Raw genomic sequence first — 12,474 nt, 5'->3', positions numbered from 1 at the left:
AAATTAAAAGATAAAAATAAAACTGAATGGTATTTTAAAGATAAATTAAAACCATCCTGAGAGACACTAATAACAGATGGAATAGAATCAGTCTTCAAATGTGTAACACCACAACATGATTTAATATAATCTAGTCATTTAAAATAAGAAAAAAAAAATCTATGGATACTCTTTCATTGGTGACAGTAATTAGAAAAATATAGATTTAGTTATATTTAAAATAAAAATATTTATTCAATTTAAATTTAAACTTTTATAAAGATATATCAATTCATTTGATTATGAAAACTACCATATGAGTTGGATACTGTGATCCATTATATGGCTGAACACACTGAAGCATGGGTAGGTTGTATAATCTGCCTAAAGTCACACAGTGAGAAGGTTTTAGGACTAATCAATCATTCCAATTTCAGAGTATGTCCTCCTCTGAACCATCGACTATAAGATCAACAACAACAAGAAAGGCAATTTTACTATTTCTCTAATGACATTATCTGATAATATAATCAAATTAAAAAGAAATAATAAAAATACTCAAAAGAACCTTAAATTGCTTTCAAACTAAGAAAAAAATTCAAGTAGTACTGAGTCAAACAGAAAATGTAAGGTACATCAATATGAATCTAGTGTCAAGAAAAACTGCTTTGTATCAAAGTCTATGGTGTTTACTTATGGATAAGGAAAGTGTAGAACATTGTTTTTAACAAAATGAAGCAATTAACATTTTTTAAAACCAGCAATATAAACTAAACTTTTATGGAAAAGGATTAAAGAAAAAACGAAAATGAATTACTTGGGAACACAAAAATAGTATTAGAAAGAAATAAAAACAGAAGTCAGAGTAAGAATAACAAAATAAACTATAAGCATGATTTAGAATAAAGAAGAGACAAAATTGTATAAGACTAGGTGCTAACACAAATATTCATCTGGAAGAAAGCCAAATTTCTTATTTTACAACATAATCAATAACTACTTTATCCTGGCTAGTGAAAATTTTAAAATCTTACTTAGTTACATGTATAGCACAGTGGTAGGTGAAACCTTTTTCTGAAGTTGAGAACCCAGAAACATTAAAAACTTTGGTATTTCAAGTATACCACAATCAAAGTCAATATTTAAAGAACAGACTAAAAACAGTGTTTGCTTAGAAGCTAGAGGACAATATTTAAAATGAAAGTTTATTTTCCACAGAAACAAGAAAGGCAAGAATAATTGAGTTTTTAAAAACAAATACAAACTGATAACAAAAATATAAAAATATGCTCAAACTCACTAGTAATGCATAGACAAAATAACTGTGTCTATGAAAATGACAAAAATTTTAAGCTATATATATGTATTTGATAGTGATTTGGGAAATATAGTATACATATATTGCTGACAGGAACTTGAAACCTTATACATTTTTGGACAGCATGCTAATATTTTTTAAATTAAAATGATATGATTCTATCTATCATCTATCTATTTATCTATCACCATCTACTTTGACTCAGAAAACCAGCTCTAAGTAATGCGTTCAAATACATAAAACCTCTCACATAAAAGAGATAATTTTAGCAGATTGTTTATTGCTATATTTTTCACACTGGGGGAAAATACAAAACATTAGCTGGAATGAACACCCATCACTTGGTAAATTATATTACACACAATAATATGCAGTTGATATTGAAAAATTCCACACAGCCTTTCTTAGTCTGTAATTATTACTTGAAAGATAGGTTTCTGTTCAGGTCCCCTGCCCATTTTTTAATGGGATTGTTTGTCTTCCTGTGTTGAGTTTGTATGAGTTCCTTATATATTTTGGAGATCAACCCCTCATCTGAGGTATCATTGGCAAGTATGTTTTCCTATATTGTTGATTCCCTTTCCTTTTTGCTGATGTCCTCCCTAGTCATGCAGAAGCTTTTTAAGTTGATGCAGTCCCATCTGTTCATTCCTTCCTCTCTATCTCCTGCCCTAGGAGATACATTGGTGAAAATATTGCTTCTCCAAGGAGGACATACAGTGGGCCCATAGACATATGAAAAGATGCTCAGCATCACTAGCCAGCAGAGAGATGCAAATTGGAACTGCAATGAGATACCACTTCATACGAGTCAGAATGACCATCATTAACAAATCAGCAAACGACAAGTGCTGGTGAGGATGTGGACATAAGGGAACACTAGTGCACTGTTGGTGGGAATGCAGGCTGGTGTGGCTGCTGTGGAAAGCCATTATTTCATATCATATTAAGGATAATTCTCAGTTCCATGGGGAATTTCCTCAAAAAACTAGAGATGAACTGCCTTTTGATCCAGTGATTCCACTGCCAGGCTTATACTCTAAGAATCCTGAAACACCAATACAAAAGAACTGTGCACTGCAGTGTACAACACGGCAGCATTGTTTATAGTGGTCAGGTGCTGGAAACAACCTAAGTGCCCATTGGTAAATGAGTGGATCAAAAAACTGTGGTACATTCACACAATGGAATAGTACACAGCAGAAAGAAGAAAGGAACTCCTGCCCTTCGCGACAACATGAATGGAACTGGAGAGCATTATGGTAAATGAAGTAAACCAGGCAGCAAAAGGCAAACACCATATGATCTCACCCATGAGTGGAACCTAATGAACAAAACAAACAAGCAGAGACATGGAACTAAGGAACAAACTGAGAGTGACCAAAGGGGAGGGAGTAGAGAGATAATAAGGGGAAAGAAGGGGAAGGGTCTAGACAAAGAACATGTCTAAAAGGCCCATGGATGTGGGCAACAGGGTGGGGACTAACTGCGGGAGTAGGGGAGAGGGCAGGGTAGGTAGAGCAATGAGGGAAAAATGGGGACAACAGTAACTGAACAATAAAAAAAAGGCAAGTCTCTGTCCATGTTTACCAAATATTGACATTTACTTAAAAGGTGTGTATCAGATTTGGTGAGTAACTTCAGGACAATCAGATTTAAAATATAAGCTGTGCAGTGTATACAAATTTCACTTTTTGGAGTACAAAGGTGATTTTCAAAGAGATGGGCAGAGTTGTTCACCTAAGGTTAAAATGCTGCAGACTGAGAAAGCAAATGGTGGCTTCAAAAGTGAACTTTAAATCTAAAGTAATAAATGTAGTTACTCTGGATCGCAGAGAAGTTTGCAAATTACCTTTTTTCATAAGAATAATTCTAGGTTCCATGGGGAATATGATGAGGGATTCATTTGTTTAAAGGATAACTAATGATTCCCCAAAGATCAGGGAGGTCACCCATAGAATATAAAAACGAGGAAGCCAATGAGAGCTTTCAATGATAGATTTCATTAATCTATAGGTGGGCAACAATTTACATAGCCTAGAGATAAGAGACAACTGTTAAACACTATTTTCTTCCTCATTCTTTACATTATCTAACTGCAACCTTCATTATCCACAAAATGAAAAGTGTTATATCCCTTCTATAAAAATAAATCAAAGAAAGAATAATAATGAAATGAACAAGAACTTCTTTTAGAGTAAAGATTATGATCTGTACCTGTATAATAAATTGTTCACATAGTTCATTGTTGTCTTTGTCACAATTTCCGGAAGAAATATATTCTCTGCACACCTGGATTTGGGCTTTCCCTTGCACAGGCTGGCCAAAGGTGTATCTAGTAAGAGAAGGTGTATTGGTAATTATAGATGAACAAAATCACGGTAATATTTTATGGCCTTCTTCAGAAATTGTATATAAAATCTCTAACCTATGAGGACACCAATGACCAAATTCCATTAGGAATTCTCACTTATTGGTGATATTGCCCCTACAGGATTTAGAGTAAATTTGGCATTTAATCTGTCAGCAGGATTCAACCGCTTTTTAAAAAATCATATTCAAGGTAATGTAGACTCTAAAATTTTGGTGACTATAATTTAATGATTAAATTGAACTTTTAAAATTGTATTTTAATCTTATAAAAAATACAAATTGTAACACTTTTTTCTTATCAGAAAATATATATGTAAAATAAATATGCTTTGACCAAAAGTATAGTGTCTTTATGAGGTAAGGTTAAATAAATATCTCATTTTTTCCCTAAAACATACAAAAAATATAAGTTTTTTAAAAGCTTCATCAAAGGCAAATACAATTGATTTGAGGTGTATTTTTGTTGTTGTTGTTGTTAGTTGAGGATTTGGTCCACTAAGATTCAGAAAAACAGGTAACAAATGTGAAATTATTATATAGCAAAACTCAATATAATTAAATGTATCCATTATAATACCTTTCTTCTAATTGTTGGATACTGGTATATATCTGATGTTTACATACATTATCGTATTTATTTTTCCTAGTAACTTTGAGATGTAGGTATATTATCCCATTTTACAGATTAGTAAACTGAGGTCAAGTAACTCACTTCTCCATATTGTAATTGATGGAATTAAAATTTAAACTCACATCTTCCTCACTCCAAGTCCATGTTCTTTCCATTCCACTAATTCATTTCTCTCTATGAAAATTCTTAATATTTCTGAGATTTTGATTCAGCCTAAATCATTAAACTCTTCTGTCAGCTCTAAATATCAATTACATATGAAAGAGATTCAAGAGTAAATTATACCTGAAATATCTTATTTCTTACTGTCTTTTATTTATAAAATAAAACTTTTATTATAGCATTATCTACAAATTAACACATGCCTATGAAATATGTAGCTTAAATTTTCATGCAGGTCAAAATAAACATTCTTTGTTTTGACTTAAAATCTTTTGTTAAGCTTTAACTCAATTGTTTATTAATATCCCTGCCTGTCAGTAAGTTTTCTTCATTCTTAAAAGCATAAGTCATTTCTGAAGTTGTTTGCCAAAATAATCTAATTTGCTGTTGTTTTTTCTAGTTGTTCCAAGCTAAGTAAGTCCTAAGGGAATACTAAACAAACAGTGCACAAGCGCAGTGTTGTACAACTTGAGGTAGGCAACTGATTCACTGACGTTAACTTCTAGACACACCACTTCTGTTCATCATTTTCTCATGGCTGCCCAGGAATAACCTCTAGCATGCACAGCTCCTGTCTCAACTGTCTGGTCCTATTGCAGTACATTATTATTGCTAATACTAAAATATTATTTACTATCAAATTGAAGTGGAATATAATGTTAAAGAAGTTTCAGAAAGTCCCAATTCCATGTCAGTATTTAGTTTAGCAAGTCTTTTATGAAGGTGATGCTTCCTAAATATTTTGGTTCTTCTGGTATGTGTTTTTAGCATACCATTGGGCAGGTAAATTATAGATGTTAATCCCATTGACATTTCTACCTTTGTTGTCTGGTTTTCAAGTGAAGCCAGCTTAGGGTCTTGGATTTCTTCAAACTTACGTTCATTATCCCATTATTTTTTTAACACAGATAATCTATGATCTCTCAATAGCACATTTATTAAATTCTGACATATGTTCACTCTTTTTGAAACTCAAAAAATATTATGGTTATTTTCCTAGAGTCCAAAGAATATTTTAAATACTATAAAAAAGCTAAAAAATATTTTTCAGGATTCTTCGTGGTATCTGTGAGCACTAGTCCCATCTGTTCATTAGATAGCTCTTTACCCAATGTATCTTTGATATACTACTGAAAGTTTCAAAGGCAAGTAATTTGCATTCATCAATTAAACAGTGGTTAAAAATATGGCAAATATTAATATTTTACTTGTTTACATAAGTTACAACAGAGGTTTTGATTAGGGGAGTCGTTCTTTAGTCAAATAGCATAGATCTAAATCCAATTTCTGCCATCAAAAAGCTCCCTTAATGTTAAAAAGTTATTTTAGTTCTCTGTGTCTTATCTTTTTATATAAAGTGAAAATGATAATAGCTCCTATCTCATAGCATTGTGGTGAGAATATAATAAATGCAATGCTTAGCATAGTATTTGGCATTTAATAAATGTTAAATTATTCTGTACCAGCAGCTAGAATTATACATTGGCACGAAATATTTGGTGAGCAATGTGACAATTGAAAGACTAAAAGAATGTTATACATTTTGTTTTGGCAATTCCAATTCTGGCAATTTTCCTTAAGTAATTTTTAATTCAAAAAGTACTTCTTACACATGTATACACAAAGACGTATACTATATTATTTATTACTAGAAAAACAAAATAGAACAGCTTACATGTTCTAGAGTAAAAGAATGGTTAAGTAAATTTAGAATGTCATATAGAGACATTTGTGTAGCAACAAACTGGAATTCATGAAAAGACTGGCATAACATAGGGACATGTCCTCTTAATTATAGTGGGTAGAAAATTATGATTCCAATTGTGGAAACTTCATAAAAGATTGGAGAAAAATAAATCCCAATATTAATCATGTCAAAAGAGTTAATTAAAGGTAATTTCTTATGTTTTCCTTTGTGTTTATAAAATAACTTACAACCACCATCCATTTCTTGTCTGATAATTGTGATGTGAGCAAATAAATAATTAAAGTTACATGGTTAATTTCATTTCTCATTCTCTATTGACCTGCGGAGTCAAATCTTCTGAATAAATACTTACTTAGCACATGCATCTACTGGGAATTCTTCATCTGAAATAGTTACTGTTTGAGGTACATTGACCTTTACTTCAAACTTAGGCAACACTGGAAACAAAGGGAAATATAGTTCAACCCCCACAATCACTGGAGAACAAAACACTGCAATTATGTAACTAAATATGCTTCTTATACACAATATTTTTCTCTGTATACATCTGTATAGACAACGCTTCAATTGTCCCAAATTCTGTGTGGCACCAGTAAATGATGGTGTCTCATTCATGATTAATTATTCCTCTTTTCTTTATTCTCATAACTCTACATTTTATTTGTTGTAATCTTTTAGATTTTTCCTGGAAGATTGTGTGGGTTCTATAAAATGAGGTATTTCTTAGAAAAAAAAGGCAGAGGTCAGAAAAAGGAAACAGGCAAGGGGTGAGGAACAAGAAAGAAGACAAAGCAGGAAAGGCCAAGAAAGGACAAAGGCAGAACACCAAATCAAGCTTCTCCTACGTTTCCTAATTCTAACATAAAAGTTTGTTGAGTCCTTTGAAATCTTCATTTATATAGAACAACTGTAAGTATTGGATACCATATCTATTAACAGTAAATTGGTGTATCAACATCTTTCCTGTTGTCCTTGACACAACAATAGAGTAATCGCCAAACATTGGTTCTGAAATCAATTGGAATGAGAGCTGGGTAATATATTGAAAAGAAGTCACATTTTTCCATTGAAAAATCCTGTTGTTTTGAGGATCCTAGAAAATAAAGAAGAAATAAAAACAGAAGTTATATGAGAGTATTATCCTTTGTTTCTTTATTTGTTACCTTCTGCAATTAAGGGAAGTTCTAACATTTTACTGAACTGATGACTCAAATTGTCAACACACTTTCCTTAATGTTCAAATTCAATCTTATAGCATATCTCTCGTAAGTCCAAAAAAGATGAAAGAAAAAGCATAGTTCTAATTCTAAAACCTAAGTTACTGCATTTTCCACAAAGCTTTTACTAAAAGTGACAGCCCTCTATTTAGATCTTCATCTAATGTCTTAATGTCTTGTGTATATATAGATTTATCTGAATTTATAACTATGCATAATAAAAACTAAACACAAATCACTATTTATCTGAATATTAAAATGATAGAAATGAAAAAAATCAATCTCTTACCTGAATTGTGACTAAAGGATACTGAAAAGGGAAAAAAATGCAAGTTAATATTGTAATAGTACATTGTTTTTTGGCCACTTATTGCATTTATAAGGATTATTTGACTTAAGTATTGGGACTTAGTCTTCAATTTCCCAGAGGGCAAAGTTTCTATTGCTAAAGGTGTAATGCAACCCATGTTTTCCATACATAATGAAAAGTCTTAAAGAAGTATAAATTAACTCATGATAATAGAAAATTTTGTGTTTAAATGTGAGGTTTAGCAATGCAACTATACCTATATAGTTCTCCATGCTAGAATCTATTTTAATACTTATGAAAAGCTTCCTGATGACACTTTACATAGCAATAAATGTTTAATTTGCTTACATTTAATAGTATCATAAAAAATTACTGAACTCACCAAATCCTCAACAGGTATGAACTTGGTATTCAGTGTCACAATGCGAACTTGAACTGAAAGAAAAGAGAGGGATGATATGTTTTTCTTATTATTTCTCTCCCAGGTACGCTTGCTTACAAAAAGACATGGAAATTAATTGCCTTGCTATCAAAGAATATTGTCCTTCCTTCTCCCCCTGCTCTGATTTGATCTTTTGAGATTTGAGTTTCATTTGGAAAGATTTCTTATTGCACATTTGTAATTCTTTATGTTGATGATGCTGGTTGTTACCAAAGCTGACACTAGCTGCTGCCACCGCTGGAACTGGTGGCAGAATTAGTCATAGAAGGACAAAGGTAAAATATTTACGGTAGGAGTTAGACATAATTTTTCTGGAAAAATGTATTTATGCTAGCAAACATTACTGTCTATTAATTTTAGGAGAATTCTAGAAAACCATTTTACATACTTTTGTACACACACCTGTCGTCATAGCACTTTAATGAGTCCAGAGACAAAATATAATGCAGCAAAAGGCTCATCACATTATTTTGCTTTAATTCTTTTACTTATTTTCAATAAATCTTAAGCATATATAATCTCAGAACAAAATGTATAGATGCTCTCATTTAACCCTCTATTTTACAAATGAGAAAGCTAAAGATCTCTCACATCAGAATTTGCTTGGCAGAAGCCAGTAATTTATTAAAAGAGTCGGGACAAAAAACATGTCTTTCTGAACCCTTGGTGGTGTTTGTTTCTGCTATCTTTTACCTAAAAAATAAAGAAAATAGAAGGGCTCTGCTTTGGGTTTCATATTTATGATTACTTCTACTTATATGAAGAACAGTAATAGTAATAAAATATCACTTATGAAGTCTTTATTATGTGTTAGGTAGTGTTTTACACTACCCTATTTTATTCTCACAATATTTGTATAAATGAGATACTTTAATTATCTTCATTCTACAGATAAAAACATTGAGTCTAAATAGAGATTTAACTAGTTTACCCAACTAGTAAATTATGGAACAATAATTCAAGCCAAATAATTTTGTTCCACATCCTATGCTATGTAAGCCTGTTACTAAAATTTGTACAAAGTAAAAATGGCCTGCAAAATTTTAAGAAGCAAAGCATTCAGTTGCTGGAGTTGGAGGGAATTATTTTACAATTGAGCCAGTCAGCCAGTAAAAAGCCTAGAAATACATGACCTCATAACATTAAGAATAAATTTAAGACTAAAATTCCTGTGTTTGGATTGCTCTAAACTTGAAGAATGTGTTCTTAATGTCAACAATACAAAAGAAACATGAATATTGACTTACCCTTCTCTCCAGGTTTGTAGATGGGTTTATCTGTCTGCACAAAGGTTACTGTCTCTTCTGAAGTGACTGCTACAGACCTTCTCTCAAACATTTTAAGAGTATCCCCCTTAGCCAACAATGTCACAAAAGCTAACTGTTTAGAGGACTTTTGAGAAACCTGTTTATGTTAAAGAAGAGAGAATGGGACAATTATTTTTAGGCATTTAGAACGTGAACAATGTCTTTATTTAGTTTCTCAGCCTGAGAGAGCCTTGTAAGCCCCTAAGGGTTATTTCTCAATGAGAGCCTTGGTGACTACTTGTTACAATTTCTTTCCCTAGCATGAGAATAGTTTCTAATAAACTTTTTATGTCTTCTTCATATTATTTTGTTGCCCTAAGTCTTAGATTCTGTTTTCTCATATTTTTAAACAATTCTATCAAAAAGCAGTGATTATGTCCTATAATCATCCCCTATAATAGAAAAATGGTAATATTTCACATTTTTTTGCCTATGCTAATTTTCATTTTATTTTATGCCTCTCAGAAATTCCCTAGTTTTATTCCAAAGCTTCCATAATTCATCTGAAATCAAGGTTTGTTATCCCTCTGAAACTACATTTTAAATAAAAATTTCATGTTCCTATCTAAAGTTGTGAAATGGTAAATTCAGTACTCGCCTTGAAATCTGCACAAGCATAGAAGCTCTCCTCATCCACAGACTGGTTGAAAATAACGGTATTGACTCCTTCATACTCTAAGACAATATTCAAGGACACAGACTCATTAAGATTTAAAAGGTGCAGACAGGCCTTTTCTGTAGAGTGACTCTGAATCACTGAGGAGACCCATAGAATATATTGCCTGTGCAAAGAAAGAAACCAGCACTCTCAGCAAGTGCAAGAGAAATCCAAAGCATGCATAAAAAACAATGTTAATTTGTTGAAATAGTCATGAAACATACACATTTTCCATTATGGTAAACTCTGAGTATTCAGAGAGAGTTATCTTAAGAAAAACATGTCAATTCCATTCATACACTTGCTTAAAATTTATAAAGCAAACAAGTACTCAGTCTCAGAAGTGGTAAAATACCAAATTTTTATACAGAGCATATTTAATAGGGTCATTTTACTAGTATTCTAATATGAATAAAGAATATAATATTCCCTTACGGTTCTGAAGCCACAGAAACTATAAAATGAAGCCAAAAGGTGCTCAGAAAACCAATGGGCAACATTTTATCCCAATGCCTGAACAATAAAGAATTCAAAATAATTATTCTTTCTGTCTCTTTGTGTCTCTTTTTCTCAGACTAGAAGTCAGTTGCCTCAACTCTCCACAGCCTTTCCTTCCTTCTACTCTGCATCTCTCTGTATGGTGTCGCTTTTATAGCAAGACAGTGACGTATCAATTACTTTCTTGGAGCAAATATGAAAACCACCAGTCACACTTAAATCACCTTTTCCATTATTGCTCAAGGGCTGTTAATTGATATAGGGCTTCCTTCTTAAAATCACTGATGCTGCTCTGTTTTTGGAATTAGCAGCACAGATGGACAGGAAGAAAGAAAAACAAAGAAAACAGTTGGATGACACTTAGGAGTTCATTAATTTAATTCAGTTCCTCACTCAGCAGGGCTGACCACAATATCAAAAGCATTATTTTTTAGGAATTAGCACTTGAAGAAAACTGCCCCTACAAAGAGCTGTGGCTGTTCCAATGCTCAGAAGGTGAAAGTTCCAGGCTTCTGAGAGAAGTAGCATATTTGATGTTGCCAAAACCCAGATGCAAATAGGTATCTCAGTACTGGCTCATTTTACAGATAATTGAAACCAGTAAGTTATTTTTTATAACTTTATAATACAGAATACAACATTAAAAATAGTGTTAGTTTCTAGAGATAACATGATGAATAAGACACAGTTCTCTAAAAGAGCTTCCTTCTAGTACAGAAGGGAAGAGAGGAAAAGGGAAAGGGAAGGAGGAAGAATGGGAGGTGGGGAAGGGAGGAAGAGTGACCACAAAGCAAGTGCAGAACTGCTGAAGAGGAGGGGTATTGGCTGAGTACTTAATAAAGAGCAGACCATGTGCTAGGTGCTCATATTGACAGTATATCACTTAATCTTCAGAAAGTACAATTTTAAATTTATTATTTATTTTTATTTTACAGATAAGAAAAATACAGTATCAGAAAAAATGGTTAATTTTCATAGGGTCACCCAGACAGTAAGTGATTAGGAAGACTATCTTTTAACAATTATAAAGTAAATGAGGCTGAAGGATATTTTCACAGGTAATGATACAATAGGACATGGATTAATGTACTATGTTCTATGTACTGTGCTTAGTATGTTTCTACTGAACGAAGAGATATGTAATAGAAAACAGATATTACATCATCATCACTTTACAGACTCAATACTTTTTAGGTTATTGGTGTTTCCTGCTATGGAAATACTTCTTTTTCACACATTCATTTAGTACATATTTATTGATTACTTACTATCTGATGGAATTATGGTAGATGGTTGTAGTGAAGAGGTGAATATAAGTTGTTGGAGTTATTTTATCAGGAAAAGTAGAACCTAAGAACTAATTGCACAATTAATTATTTCATTCCAGTTAAGGCAAGGTTACAGAGGAAAATGAACTATAGGACATTATGAGAATGTACATGGGGGAGGACTTAACATTCATCCAGTTTCTGATGATAGATGAGTGAGACCACTTATTTTCTTAGATTAGTTTACTGTCCACTCAACAAGACATGTAAACATAAATTGCAATTCCATGTGATACAAAGACTATTCTATTGAAACTATAAACAATGCTCAGTGGAATCACATTAAAAAGACATATAGGAAAGACATTAGAAAAGAATTTAATAAAGAGGTTTTGAGTTGGAAATACTAACTTGATTATGATTTTTTTCAGATAGGGTAAAAACTGGAGGAGTTGTTACTGCAATAACAGCTTCTGAAGAAAATTATAAGATTATAAGTAAATGTTGTATGATTTACAACATACATAAGCACAACTCTCCCCAGTCAGAGCCAATGCCCCAAGTGGGCGTTCTAGCATGCAACTCAGTAATGCTCCTGCTTAT

General features: G+C 32.3%; 1 protein-coding gene across 1 annotated transcript in view; it reads right to left on the bottom strand.

The window, feature by feature from the left end:
• The window catches only part of LOC129085026 (ovostatin homolog 2-like), a 40,303-nt gene extending 29,508 nt beyond the window's left edge, over window positions 1-10,795 (bottom strand). The window contains exons 1-8 of the mRNA XM_054591440.1: window positions 10,541-10,795; window positions 10,046-10,229; window positions 9,388-9,544; window positions 8,081-8,133; window positions 7,678-7,698; window positions 7,096-7,264; window positions 6,524-6,608; window positions 3,515-3,632 (exon numbers count right to left, since the gene is read on the bottom strand). Coding sequence (XP_054447415.1) covers window positions 3,515-3,632; window positions 6,524-6,608; window positions 7,096-7,264; window positions 7,678-7,698; window positions 8,081-8,133; window positions 9,388-9,544; window positions 10,046-10,229; window positions 10,541-10,605 — 852 coding nt within the window. The 5' untranslated portion in view covers window positions 10,606-10,795. The remainder of the gene's footprint in view (window positions 1-3,514; window positions 3,633-6,523; window positions 6,609-7,095; window positions 7,265-7,677; window positions 7,699-8,080; window positions 8,134-9,387; window positions 9,545-10,045; window positions 10,230-10,540) is intronic.
• Between the last annotated feature and the right edge of the window lie 1,679 nt (window positions 10,796-12,474).

The sequence above is a fragment of the Pteronotus mesoamericanus genome, unplaced genomic scaffold (genome assembly GCF_021234165.1).
Source record: "Pteronotus mesoamericanus isolate MK-2021 breed Mesoamerican mustached bat unplaced genomic scaffold, CSHL_Meso_final scaffold_21, whole genome shotgun sequence".
In the NCBI taxonomy this organism is placed as follows: domain Eukaryota; kingdom Metazoa; phylum Chordata; class Mammalia; order Chiroptera; family Mormoopidae; genus Pteronotus; species Pteronotus mesoamericanus.
This window is presented reverse-complemented; position numbering and strand designations above follow the sequence as displayed.